The following is a 15,140-nucleotide window of genomic DNA, read 5'->3' on the forward strand; positions in this document are numbered from 1 at the left end:
ACTCATGGATGTATACTTATTGTTCAACATAATTGATGTATACTTATTGGTCAAAATAATGCTTTCTTTTTCTCTTCAACCATGAGTTATTTTTGATTTAGTACTTTGACAATTGACAATGCAATTTTAATGATATAATCCTGCTTCATCTAGGAATGTGCGCATGGAACAATCACTATTGCTGGCCTGGAACATGCAGCACCACAGGCCCTTACCAAGGATTGTCAATGCACTCATGGCTTTGTCAAGAGTTCAACTGTTGACTACAGTTTGGTCGACGCAGGGGAAACCACCTGCCAACCTACACAACTTCCTGAGATTTTAACATGTGATACCGTGGCTATTGGACCTAACGGTGACAAAATACGAGCCATGAGCACAAGCGCGTCAACAGCTTGTCAATACTTGGCGGATATGTATGGAAACTACCAACCGAGCATTATGAGTTTTAATATGACATCGGCATTTTCTTTAATTATTGATCCCAAGCGACCCGCCTTCATCGAAGAAGAGAACTTTGGCATAAGCGACACAACAGTAACATTTAAAGTCCAAACTGTTTCAGGTAACTGTTTGGATTTACCTGTAAGTACTCTTTATTGTAGACATTTTCGATTTGAAATGAAAATTTGTTTAACGTATTATTTTATCAAAAAGTCTTAGTGATGTTAACTTCTTCAAGGTTCCTATCAAGTTAAATCCACGCATACCCAATTGGTCGATACATCATCAAGCACCAACGTGAAAAAAACACATCATAACTCGGGCAATGTAACCACCAACGAACCAAAGTACAATCTACAAAACGGGGAAGCGTAAGAAGTTTTCAGTTATTTTATGCATGCAGAAAACTAAAATACAATATAGCGACTTTATTCCGAACATCTTTTATTCGAAAAATTACAGTTGCCCGATAACATCTCACATTTGAGGCATAACTGTAGCTTACGAGAAGTTTTTTTCATGTCTGTAGTGCATCAATATTTCGATTGAGTCTGTCGTTCTCGTATGTTTTGTACTGACATTTGTCTAACCTTTGAAACTCTATTACAACTGCAGATTGTGTTTGGAATTTGAAGCAACTGGGGGTGATTACCTGAAAAGCAAGGATACAAGAACCACACCAAATACCATATTGGCAGCAGTTCCTTACAATAAAGTTAAAAAAGATAGGAAAGTGTGTTACAGATACGACATCGCACCACCAGAACATTGCTCCAACCTTGGTTCATGCTCCTCCGAACCATTAACTATTCAGAAGCGAGTAACACGATCCAAACTGTCGACAGTTGAATTCAACGGTTGGGTAGATCCAGTCCCAAATGGAGGGGAAAGTTATACTGCTTCGTCTATTGAAAGTTACCAAATAACGGTCAACGAAGTACCGCCGTTCAATGGATCTTTGAAAGTTAATTATATCGAAAACACTTATACAATATTGGTAAATTCCTCCACTTTTCACGAAATTGAGCTGCCTACCAGTTCACCACGACTGTATTGTATAACGCTAGAGGTCAAGGATGTTGCATACAACATTCGCCAAACGAGAAGGTTTATGTTGTACGACAACTCAAGCGTCATAAAAACATGGAACGAAAATCGAGTTTACTTTGATTCAGCATCCTCAAAGACAAATTTTACTTGGCACACTCATCAACGTGATATCTGTCTTAACTGGACAGGCTATTTCTACAATGAATTCTATTTTTATAACGAATTATTGAATCCAATTGTGGCTGAGTCCCATATTTCCGGCATATACGAACATACCACTGGCCTTCTTAACATTGGTGGAACACCGAATGTGCATGGGATAATAAAATATTACGTATCCTGGAAACTCAACAATGGCGCATTTACAGTTGAACAACTCGTACCTAACTTCCTGAGTCAAAGATTCTGTTCAAATGTAAATGTTAATGATGGACAGACTTATACATTTAATATTCGGCCTGTAGATATTGCCGACAATACTTTCAATGAGTCTAGAACCGTCTATATTGATCGCTCACCACCCCATTTAACTAACATTTGGTTAATGAAAGACGGGTATGAGATGTTATATGTTCACAACAGCACGGATTTGTCAAAGATGCAGATGACGTTCGACGCATTGGACCCGCATAGTGGACTGCAAATGATTAGCTGGGAATTCGGAATCGCCGATACCACAACAGTGTTAATAGGCGGTAATATAGGTGTAGTCGAGGCTAAAAACGTAAGTTTGTATTTATCCTTTTAATGTTTTTTGCAAGTCGTCGTGCGTATATCATTTGCGAATAGATGATGTGTTTTAAGGGTAACGTTATAAATGTAGAGTTTAAGGTTTTAAACATGTAAAGAACCTCGTTTAATATCGCCTAATTTATTTCATCTTCAACACCCCGAACGGTCTCCGAGAATTTAAGTAAAACCATAATATGTTTTGTAATTAAAAAAGAAAGCGTTTCTAATACGAACCAATAAACACCACCTGCCTCTGTGTCTACTTTTCTAAGGCAGATAACAGCACGTGCTTGTTTACTTTCTCGTTATTCCACTAGTTACACCTCGTTGTATATCATAAATGCACATATACCACATTTATATGTAAATCGATGCCAATCTATGTTCATAAGGTTGGGAAAATTATTGAGGGTTTGCAAATAAGAATATCCAACAAACCTTGTCCGGTTTCTTTTTTCTTAAACTCTTTCAGGAAGTATGCAAAGAATGAGAAAAAAAGTCAATATTCCTAGTACAGATCTTAAACTTTAATACTGATTAATTATTGTGTATATTATTTTGAAAACATACAGTTTCATCTTGTATTTGTTATAAAATTATTTAAGGCAAAATGCCCAGCTGACACTGTTGATTGCTATTGCCCAGACATAGGAATGTGTGCATTTGTCAACTACTCAATCCCGCTTAATGAACTCGTTCATGCACATACTCATATCGGGAACCACAACAGGAAGTACTTCTTCACAATAACAATAACTAACAACGCATTGCTTACAACAAAAGAGCGCATGGATGTGCTTGTTGATAAGTCACCACCAGAAGAAGGAGTAATTTACGAAGGTAAATTATTTGACCAATGTTTAGCCTTTAAACCGTTTTTGATAAACTATATAAACGGGCTAATGTTATAGATAATCAAACATCTGTAAATGTATCGTTATTGTAAAAAAAGCAATAAGTTCAAATGTGTTTTAGTAAAAAACAGTTATTTCATAAACATTGTCAAAAATTTAGAACGTGGATCATACATACTAATGTTTTAAAATATTTTTTTAAAGCTTTTCCGGAATAAGTTAGTCTCCTTGTAGTGTATAATATTTTATTATAGGTCCTTTGGATTACAAGGATATTGATTACACGAGTGAGGATTCATTTGTTATTCATTGGCATGGATTTATTGATCATGAAAGTGGAATCAAACTATACAGGTTAGGGCTTGCGGCCAGATGCTTGACAAACAATGAACTATACAACTTTACAGAAGTGACTGAGATTATGGTATACAAAGAACTAACTGAAACATCCGTTCGTTTCCCAGCAAATTTCACAGGAAAACGCTTCGTGACCATTATTGCTCTTAACCATGCCATGGAGTCTTCAAAGCCTGTTTGCTCGGATGGAATCACAAGAGATACCTCAGCCCCTCTTATTCGTAACTTAACAATCGGGCATGCTGCATGGACCGAGACAGTTATCTGCCAAAAAGGAATACCTTATTTATTACAATCAAATCTTCAAAAAGTCACGCTGAATAACACAACAACCTGTTTAAGAATATGCAATTTAACAACGGACACCATTATAGTAGACTCTCTACCTACAGATTTATCGGCAAGTAAAGACCAAGATATATCAAATTTTCTTTGTAAACACCTGACATTATACAGTAAGGAAACAGTTGTTTATATGCCAAACGATGATATCGTTCTTAATTGGGAGGTCGAGGAATCAGGAAGTCAAATAGATGACTTTTATGTTGGGCTTGGCCTAGACACAACAGAATTGAATGCGCCACGTTTGGTTGACTATATTTCTACCGATAGAAACACATACTTCAGACATCGACATGAAGCAATTGGATCCGAAGAACTTCTCTATGTCTTCATCAAAACAGTAAATAAGGCAGGATTGTCGAACATCGTTACTTTGGGTCCTATCTTGATCGACCAAACCCCGCCGCAGTACAAATATATTCCACGAGTTACCATCGCCGCCGAAACTATTGTATTTAGCTGGCAAGCAGATACATTCTATGACGATGAACAAACTGCTAAATTAGATCAAATTTCATTTCAATTTGGTAATACATATATCAGCAATCAATCTTTATAGTTAAAGCATATTATTTGTATTTGTTAAAGTATTTGTATTATAAATAATATTTGTATTCTCAAATATATATCATTTTAATCTACTTTAGGTCATGATGAAATGGTTTTCAGTCCACTGCTTGAATGGCGGTTAGAGTCTTCTACACCGTGCCCACCTTATACTGGAGGCTGCTTTAAATATCCTCTTAGTCGTCTCCAAAATCACGACAACGGAGATGGATTACTGTTTTATGTAAATGTTCACCTATACAATAATGCCGGTCACTGTACATCGATCAGAACCGAAACGTTTCGATTGCCTTCGCGATTTCCACCAGGCCACGGATCTGTTTTTGATTTGGATCCAGAAATGATGAACATTGCAACAGATATCGATGTGCATTTTACTGCAAACGTTGTGTGTGCCGGATGGAAAGGATTTAAACATCACGAAACTGTTTCTCTAGAGGTTGGCATAGGGTTAAATCGCACATCTGCAAATGTCATTCCATTCCAAGGCATTTCAGATGTTAACAAAATTTGCCTTAATTCAAGTTCAATTAGTAACAACTCAATATACTTTTTCCTTGTGAAGGCTACCTGTAGCGATGGTTCCACTACATCCGCGTCGAACGGAGTCCGATTGTATGATGAACCATCTCTCAAAAATCAACTTAAAATAAACGTTGGCAAGGACTGCTTTTCAAATGGTATGGAAGTTTCAATTGCACTTGACAGTACGTTAATCGAACTACAATTTCCACTCATCATTGGGCAGCGATATGTTCTCTTCGCCGAAGACAGTAAATGGAAAAATGTACTGAGAATAGACACAAGTGATGCTCTGGTCCAAATCAGAGATGATTTCTATTTTCTGATACCGTATACCGAAAAGCCTAATCTGCAAGTGCAGCTAAACATATCCAATCGAAATATATTCCGTTTGAGAATAAATAGATGCCCTGCTGAGAATATCCTTCCGAACAACAATCAATTGAATATTAGCTGGACTTTTCGAAAAAATGCAACTACAGAGGATATTGTATTTTCCGCTTCATTACTTGCATCCGTATCTGTTAACGGCTCTGATCTAGAAACTGTGTTTGCACCATCTCAAGCATCTGTGGAATCATTTGATCTTACGTTCCATAATATGAATTTTGAAGAACAAACATGCTATAAGGCCAGCTTACAAATGTGCAACAATGTAAGATGTCTCTGTCCGAGTCATTCAAGGTCATTTACAGTCGAATTTCAAGCCCCTGACATTTCGTTTATCCGAGCTGAGTTAAAGTTAAAAAATGTTGAGGAGTGTGCTGATGTTAAAGCGACATGGGAAATTATTGGACAGAGCGACAACGTTGCATTCTACCAATGGTCTTTAAGTCGCGATAATGAAGGTGGAAAAATACTGAGTGTCTGGAAAATGTGCTTCCCAATGAGACACCCGTTCAGGTACGTTAAGTTTACGTACGTTAAGTTGCAAACCATGCTTAATTCATTGAAGTTCAAAAATACAAACACTGTGTGTATACTTATTTCTGAATAAGTTAAATAAGCTTGTTACTTGTTTTATACAGATTGAGGATAATATTCCTCTACCAGCCCGCGGACATCATGCATCTTTTCTTTGCGTCCGGGTATTTTCTTTGAGTGGTTTAGAAAAGACTTCGTGTCAGCAGAAGTTGGGTTTTGATAAAAAAGGTATACCGATTGTTTTAACGATATTTAATGTTATTAAATCATGACACAAAATAATATTAAACTGTTTCGTCTTAACTTTCAGTTGCTTTCGATTCCCGATATTGGACAGCATCATACATTACTTCACGATTCTGAACTGAACATAGGTCATGTGGATTCTACAGTAACCGGTTCTCTGATATACGGTTCTGAGCGTTTTGTTACCTGGTATCTTATGAAGTTTCTGTACATTCCCGAAAATTGTGCAGCCGACATAAATTGCATTGGGAAGTATGAAACAGAGTATAGTTACATAGAATTGGACAAGAAATACATATCCCATAATGAGTTATAATTCATATGTGCGTACTCGAACTATACGGTGGAAGAACATGAATATTTCAAAGAAACTCTGGATGAAATATCTTCGTGTAGCGACGGATTCATATTGGACAGTTTTCCGCCCACGAAAGGTCAAGTTCACGTCCATAATCACAGAGGATTTATTACAAATCCAAACAACGTCATTGTTACATGGACTGGATTTACCGACAATATTGATGCCAACATATGTGGGTACCCTGCACAACTGCATTATTTTACTATTGAAACAGGCAAGAAATCTCATTTAGTAATAGCATCACTACTTATGTATATGCATAAATAGTAATTGTGTATCCATTTCACATTTCAAACGTTTTTCATTTATCTATATATTCAATCTTTTTGAAAATTAACCATATTCTAAATTTAGGCACAAAAGCCGGATCGAGCAATATTGCGAAAATTGTAAAAACTGGAATGGAAACATCTGCAATGTTGCAGCTGTCAACATAATCTGATGGCAGTCCAGTTTTCTTCAGGGTCAATGGTATCAGGTTTTAATATACACCTAATAAATGCATAGTAACTGCACGACGGACTAAGCATGTCTATTTATTAGTTTAAATACTTAACCTATATGTTCACACATTTTTTTAAATTTCACTTGCTTGTAAAATATACATACTGTCTTTATTTATTTTACTTGCCGAATACATGTTATAAGCTCAGAATATCATACAGCATGTATCAACGCTTAAAAATGCGCTTCATTATCCCTTAAATTAAACGTTATTTATAACCACGTCTCAAATTTCAGTATTTATAACTCACTTACAATGAGAAAGCTTGTGAGCATATTTCCATACATATTTAGCAGTTGTACTTATCGAGACGATATTTTTCCAGCAACGGATTATGCAGGTTTGTCTACCAGTTCGGATACATTGGAGTTTATCATAGATACATCTCCTCCTTTGCATGGCATTGTGACGATTTTAAACAACCTTCAGAGAAACACATTCATCAACCAAGATCTTGCAACTTTTAGTTTTGAAGGATTTTCAGATCCTCAGAGTGGCTTGGACCATTACAATGTTGGAATTGGTACAATCGAAGGTGTCGCAGATATCATGTCGGAAATTAAAGTTTATACCGACTTCGTTGAAGTAAATTGTGCGCAAATGATCGACGGGCATCTTTATCTCGTAATTGTACAAGTAAGATAATTGGCTTTATTTCAATCCTGTTTTTTGTTGTTGTGATAAATGCATCTATAAAGCCTATTTTGTATTTAAGCTTTACATTGATGCGTGCCTATATATACATATGGGAATATACAAAACGTTATTCTTGGTTTAGGCAATCAATCGAGCAGGGTTGTTTTCAAACTCGGTGTCAAAAAGATTTGTGTTGGATCGAACTGCTCAAACCGGAGGGCACGTCATTGACTTTTTTAGAGGAGCTGGGGGTATTGGTTATGCTTATATATCTTGATTTGCGTTCAGCCTATTCGTGGACTACAGCCATTATTTAACCATAGAAATCAATCTTCGAAGTTGAAATAAATACAGCTACCAATAAGCAAAATATCATAAGAACATTATTATAAAAGATTACTTTTGGAACAAATGGCGACACGTTAGGTTCAACATTAAAATAGTTAAATAAAAAATAAAATCAAGTTCATTTTATGATAAATGTTGATAAATGAAACGGCAATCGACGAGGTGTTTATATAATCGCCTTTGGTTGACATCACTTTTCATAGTTTGTCTATCTAATAATACGAATCATAATTCTAGTCAGTGTTAGGTGCATTTTAATGTCCGGTACACATTAAATAAAGAATTGCTATCAATACGTTTAAAGTTGAGTTTTAACTAACAAGATCACTATAAGTCACTAAATGTGTTTATTACAAGCTGTACTATACAGACGTCAGTAATTTATGGCGGTTATTCCCCTTTTGTAATACTAACAAAACTTAAACGCTACCAATAACGTACAGGACGTTGATTACCAAAGTGACATTTACGTCATCACTGCCTATTGGAAAGACTTTTACGACACGGAGAGCGACATAGCATACTTTAGAGTTGGTCTTGGGACAGATCTATACGATACGTATATACGGCCACTAACGGATGTTGGAAAGATGAAAGGTATTGGAGGTTTTACTATTTTGTTTAATATACATGTAGAAATACAAGAAGTCAATTGCAATGAATTTATGATTGAATTTAATGTTGGTTGCTTTCATGCGATAATGAAAGAAATGGTAAAACAGGAATGAAAATGAAGCTCGTCAGAACTTCGTGGATTAATTGCCAGTTTTACTAAATTCATTCATGTTATCCCATTAAGCCAAATTAAATTGTTATCCTTATGCTTATATTACATTTTGGATTTATTCCATACCATACAATTATAAATTATTTCTGCCAAGCACGCATTTCATTGCTAGGTTTACATAACTTACATCCGAAGCAGTTTTTTGATCGGAACAGCCGAAAATACGAACACCTTAAAACAAACTTTCACAAAATATAATGTAAGCTTTGATTAAAAAAATTCCCTTAAATATTGCTTCATTTCCGTTTATGTCTGTGATGTGAGCAAAGGATCAAAATATGATCATCGATCATACCATAATTGTAACTTTCAAATATTAATCAAATCCCATCAAAAACACTGAAATAATTATCATACGAAAAGTACCTTAAACATGAAGGAATGCTATTTCGGCCGTTTGAGCCAAAAAGTATAATTCTGTCCGTTATTAATGTCTTCATATGATAATACAGGTGCTTTTTTAGTTATTTCAGCAGTGCAAATAATATCCATATATTAATTCTGGAAGTGTTTTGCCATTGAAAAGAGTCATTCACAAATCACATCACTTCTTTATCAACATTTTACGTCACGGATCAGCCTTCGTAATTTACATGTATTCCGCCATGTAAAGTTATATATGTGCATATACAAGCAAGTGAGATTGCACGTATTACAGAAACAATAAGACACAATAAGCGAAAAAAAAATCCGAATAAAATAAGACGCACAAATATGTATACACCAGAAATAAGGAATGACGTCCTATTTTAATCGCTATAAAAAGAAGATATTGGAACATTCGGTTTATTAAAGGCCCTTGAATGATATGATAAAAACACAAAAGAGAAAACATTTAAAGAAATTCGACATTCCTCGTACACATACTGTCATATTCATGAATTCATACTAATATATTGCAGAGTTTTTATGTAATGGTCCATTTGTACCTGGATAAAAATACTTTGTGACTGTCGAGGCGTGCAACAATGCAAACCTTTGTACCAGGCGCGTATCAAACGGTCTTATTGTCGACAATTGGCCTCCAATACGTGGTATTGTACACGTGGGTCCAGGGGAAAGTCATGCAAAATATTTAGGTCATCGGTATGTCAATACTTGTTGTGTTTGCAACATTTTTACTAATTGTAATATTTTAAGTATTTATTTCTGTGATGCATTAAAAAAAAACAAATTTTGTTGTTATAGATCATCATTAAGAATAAGTTGGCAAGGTTTTGAAGATCCACATTCAGATATTGATCATTTCGAAGTTTGTGTATCAACTCCTCAGGGCGATTGTGATGTTGTTGCGCTATCAAACCGGCTTCTTCACTCTTCAATTATAATTTCCAATATAACTCTCCCAAGAAACAGTTCGCTTATAGCAACCGTGTGGGCATTTAATGGGGTCGGCATGAATATGTCAAAACGATCCGACATCTTTATTATTGACGATACACCTCCGATTGTATTGAAAGCTCCACAATTCTTACTAACTTACAACTCTGCAAGGGGTAAATCATCACTATGGGAAAAATCCATCTTACGTCTCGAATGGGAATTTAAGGACGACATCACCCCTATTGTCCGGCATGAGATTTCTTTAAAAACGCATCACGAAGGTCATACACCTGTTGAAAGGCTTGTCTTAGGATCCGAACGACACGTGACTGTCAGTGTAGATGGAAAAAAACTGGCTTAATGACGGGGACAAATACAATGTAATTGTAACATCCTGTAACGCTGCCGGACTTTTCTCTTCTGAAAGAACCACCGACCTTTTAATTGATTCTACTCCACCACATCTCGGGGGATTTAAAACACCATTGACCTGGATGAACTACGACGATTACCATGGAAATAAAGTAACAAATGTATTTCTGACATGGTATGGGTTCCACGACCAGGAATCTGGAATCGAAAGCTATTACGTGACCGTATCACGGTCCTACAGTTTGCATGAACTTTCGAATGGAGTAATAACTATTCGAAATGACAATCAAAACGAATTCGTTCATTCTGCATTCTCACTGACTGAAACAATAAATCCTAGTGAATCAGTTGTTCTGTCGATCTTGGCGCAAAACAATGTTGGGCTTAACAGTTCGATTGCAAGGGTCACTGTGAATGTATTATCTGGGACAACAAATCAAATGGGGATTTTAGAAATCACAAAACATTCATGTGACATACATTTTTGTAACAAACACTGTACTTGCGCAGTCATCGGTCGTCCGTGTGTAGAAGTAAGATCAAACGTAACATGTAATAAAGCAGATGTCAACAATCAAAGTTTACCAACATTTGATGTATATAGAGGACTTTCACATGAAATACTCACATTTTCGGCTTCAACGGCATGCTTGAGTGGACATTGGTCTCAAACCAATAAAAGTATTTCTTTTAAAGATATGCATCGCTTTGAATGGAGCATCGGCGTACATGGACACGCGGTTGGCGAAGGTATTTTCGATCTGAGACTAGAAAATCCATGGACAGATGTTGGATTCAGATCAGAAAAAGTAGAAAAAGTCTCTTATTTTATTTGTGTTTCTGTTTAAGTGTTTGTTATATTTGTGTGTGTGTGATTTTTTATTGCTCGAATCGATTGTATATAAAATGCTTTCGCTACCAACTTTTAAAGGAACGGAAAACTTGTAGAAATGTACTTAACTACAACTTTTTCATTTAGTTAATTAAATATAATTCAAAATTGGATTTATGATAGACATATCAGCAAAAGCCAGACAAAATAAAACCTATAATTCAGGTAAAATAAATGTGTCCAACCTATGGATATATAGAATATTCACAATTATGATTTCAAAATGTAAACATCAAAGGGAAAGCAAACAGGCTATATACCAAACAATGATTTATATCTCTGAATGCATACGATATTTTCTTATAAAATATAGAGAGTTGCACCATATATTATATGCCATTAGTAAGTTATACATTAAATAAAATTTTCATTTTATTAAGATGGTGTCCTCGACAGGCACTGATATAATATAGTCCCTTTAATCCGGAAATCTCCACTAAACATGCTGCTGTACTTCTCGATAAATTGATAGGCTACACTGACTAACCAAATTTGCTTAATATGTAAAAGAATTAACAAATATATTTCACGTGTGTATTTTGTATTACTTGACGCAGAAACACCAAACCGATTTTCAAATGTGCACATTACTTTAAAGGAATGGTTCACATTTTGGATAAATAACATCTCTGAGAATGTTGAACAATGTTAAAAGAAGCATAATAAAACTCATGACTTGAAAAAAATGTGAAAATATAATTTTATTCATTAAAAATAGTCAATCGGAATCGGGTAGATAGCAATGCTTTCATAGATTATAAAGCAAAACGTGTTTTACCAACAAAGTGTTTCAACTAACCTTTAAACGCAAAAGTATGCCTATTGTAGTGGTTTTGTGTAAGCTTCTGGTGACATTTTCGAAAATGTTAACATTTGTGAAGAAGTCCCTTTAACATTAAGTTGAATGTTTCATAAATATACTAGTAATATAAACTTTCTCGCCCACGGGACTTCACGTTCGGGCCATCGCATTGACGCATAGACTGCGGTTTCATTAAATTAAATTTCAATATGCTTCTAATGAAATCGCTATAACATTGGCCATTTTTAAACTCGGTTCAGTGATCATAGATTTAATCAGTGCTGTTTGTGTTGCTTTAATAATGCTTTATTTTATTACTGTACCTTGTGGTGGTTCCTTATTAATTAATTGAGAAAAAATGTTTTTGTTTTTTTTTCTTCCAATTTTAACACTTGTATTTAATGAAAATGATTTCAAATTAAACTTTGCATACACATCAGATTTTTTAGATGGACTTTGATGTGAAAACTGGGATCTTAATACGCAAACAACAAAAAAAGCTCAATTTCGAATGAAGGTAAAAGTTGCTACAATTGCACACGGCTTATACATGTATACAATAACCAAAGAAATCCATCAATTTCCCACATAAAACGCCGAAGTTAAAATTTCAAGTAACGTAAGTCATTTCAATTCCGCACTCTTTTAAACGGTAATTTTATTTATTTAGCGAGTCTTAAACACGTGTACCATGATCCTTCACATGATTGAAATTATTCATAATCACATGCCGGGAAAAAATAACGATACAACAAAAATGACTGTCTGAACATTTTCTAAAATATCGTTGCTTAACAGCGTGTCTTTGCTGATTTCAACTTATGCTCGATTTGTCATTGTCGCCTCGGGTACTTCTTACAATTACCTCGGAAACTCTTAAGAAAAATTGAATAAAGTACCCCGGATAGGAAGAATGTACTTAAACGCACCCGACCAAAATTAGGCTTTACCTAAGTTTAATTTCCGCCCAACATCTGATGTCGTAAAACAATACAAAACCAAATTCTCTTTGAACAAAACCTGCCTCGACATGCTTTTTGAGTTTTGTTTCGATAGTAAAGAGGCCATTATACAGAATATTGATATAAATATAAACATAATATTTGAATACAAATGAGCCTACAACGACTTATTTAGAGTAAGTATTCAATAGTACGTTTTAGTATATTTTCCGTACGAGGGGTACATTTTAGTAAACTTAGGAGTACCCGGGGTTACATTTTAGAAATCGAAAAACATTCATGTGACATACATTTTAGTAACAGAGATTGTACTTGCGCAGTTATCGATTGTCCGTGTGTAGAAGTAAGATCCAACGTAACATGTAATAAAGCAGGTGTCAACAATCACAGTTTACCAACATTTGATGTATATGGAGGGCTTTCACATGAAATACTCACTTTTTCGGCTTCATCGGCATGCTTGAGTAGAAATTGGCCTCAAACCAATAAAAGTATTTCTTTTAAAAATATGCATCGCTTTGAATGTAGCATTGGCGTACATGGACACGCTGTTGGCGAATGTATTTACGATCTGAGACTAGAAAATCCATGGACAGATGTTGGATTCAGATCAGAATTTATTCATTGTCTACCATTTACTAGTAATCGTTCATTGGTACATGGGGACCGTAATGTCGTTTATGTAAAGGCTTGGTATAGCGAAAATACATACACTGTGTTCGAGTCGTCTCCAATTATGATAGATAAAATACCACCGAATATGAGACGCGGTCTTTATATCAGAGAAGGTAATTGCTTTCAGGATTTCGACTTTATTGACTGGACGGACAATATAATTGCTTGTTGGGAAGGGCTGTTTACTGAACAGCAAAGCGTCAATGATCATTTCAGCGTCAGCCTTGGAACCTCACCTCACAGTAAGTAACAGAACTAAGTACAAGGAACAATTAACGTGACTGGCATCTTAACCAGTTGTGCAAAATCCAATTAAAAAAGCGTAATTCTTATTTTATTCTTATCAAGTTTGACAGTTTAATATATTGCTGTTGAAAATTTAACTAAATGACATTATTTTCAGATGATGACATACTTCAACAAATTCATGTCGGACTGTCAACAAACATCAGTCTTGAGAATATTTAACTAAATCCAGGGACGCGCTGTTACTTTACTGTGATGGCCGTCAATGGTGCTGGACTTCAAACTGGATCACACACGGATGGATTTGTTATTGATACTGACAATCCCAATCAAGGAGTTGTATTTAATACATTGGAACACACAAACGATGCTTTTCGAAAATCGGCTACCACCTTTGAACGTTCGTGGCATGGATTTGAGGACCATTTCACAGGAATACAGAATTATATGGTCGCATTTTCCAAAGACGGATAATATAATGAGTCAAATCTTATCTTTACAAATGTTGGTTTATTGACCAAATATGCGTTTTTAAATCTGAAACTAGTCCATGGCGAGTGGCATGTTCGCCTCGTGAAAGCTATTGCCGCCGCAGGTCATGAAATTGGAACTGTAAGATCACCAAAACAAATAGTCGATATCACTACACCAAAAGGTGTATCGTGTGCATCAACCAAACGTATCCATATTGATGTTTCTCGCAGAGTTACAAATGATATACAATATCGTTCGTTCAACGCCAACCTCACGAAAGATAATATGTATGTTATTCATGGAAAGATAAGAAACGCTTCTTGTTAAATCTACCCTATACTACAGATCGACAAATACAGTTTACCCATACCATTACAGAAACGACATGATGGATTGTTTGAATACCTTCACACGTTCGTATCACCGTTTAAATCGCATCAAACCATAGCGACTGAAATAGAAACAATTCTTGCGGAGCACTTAGTTATAAACGTTGGCTTTGATTTGTGTCAACTAGTAGAAAATAGCTCAGCAGGTATCTCTGTAAATCAGATAGGAACATATTCGGTGACAGTTTCCTTGGGGATTTTAGATTCGGAAAGCGAGTTAAAGAAGGTGAGAAACTGTATTTAAAATCCTATTGACAGTATTGAATATTGAATAACCTAATCATATCCCGGCGGAAAGCTAACTTGATCATACTATTACAGAGAAGCTTT

General features: G+C 35.5%; 1 protein-coding gene across 1 annotated transcript in view; it reads left to right on the forward strand.

Moving 5' to 3' along the window:
• LOC127849748 (uncharacterized) overlaps positions 1-6,160 on the forward strand; it is a 16,778-nt gene extending 10,618 nt beyond the window's left edge. The window contains exons 2-8 of the mRNA XM_052382498.1: positions 1,483-1,603; positions 1,931-2,218; positions 2,832-3,066; positions 3,335-3,696; positions 3,946-4,187; positions 4,872-4,961; positions 6,103-6,160. Coding sequence (XP_052238458.1) covers positions 1,483-1,603; positions 1,931-2,218; positions 2,832-3,066; positions 3,335-3,696; positions 3,946-4,187; positions 4,872-4,961; positions 6,103-6,160 — 1,396 coding nt within the window. The remainder of the gene's footprint in view (positions 1-1,482; positions 1,604-1,930; positions 2,219-2,831; positions 3,067-3,334; positions 3,697-3,945; positions 4,188-4,871; positions 4,962-6,102) is intronic.
• The last annotated feature ends 8,980 nt before the right edge of the window (positions 6,161-15,140 follow it).

This window comes from Dreissena polymorpha, chromosome 11 (assembly GCF_020536995.1).
Source record: "Dreissena polymorpha isolate Duluth1 chromosome 11, UMN_Dpol_1.0, whole genome shotgun sequence".
NCBI lineage: Eukaryota > Metazoa > Mollusca > Bivalvia > Myida > Dreissenidae > Dreissena > Dreissena polymorpha.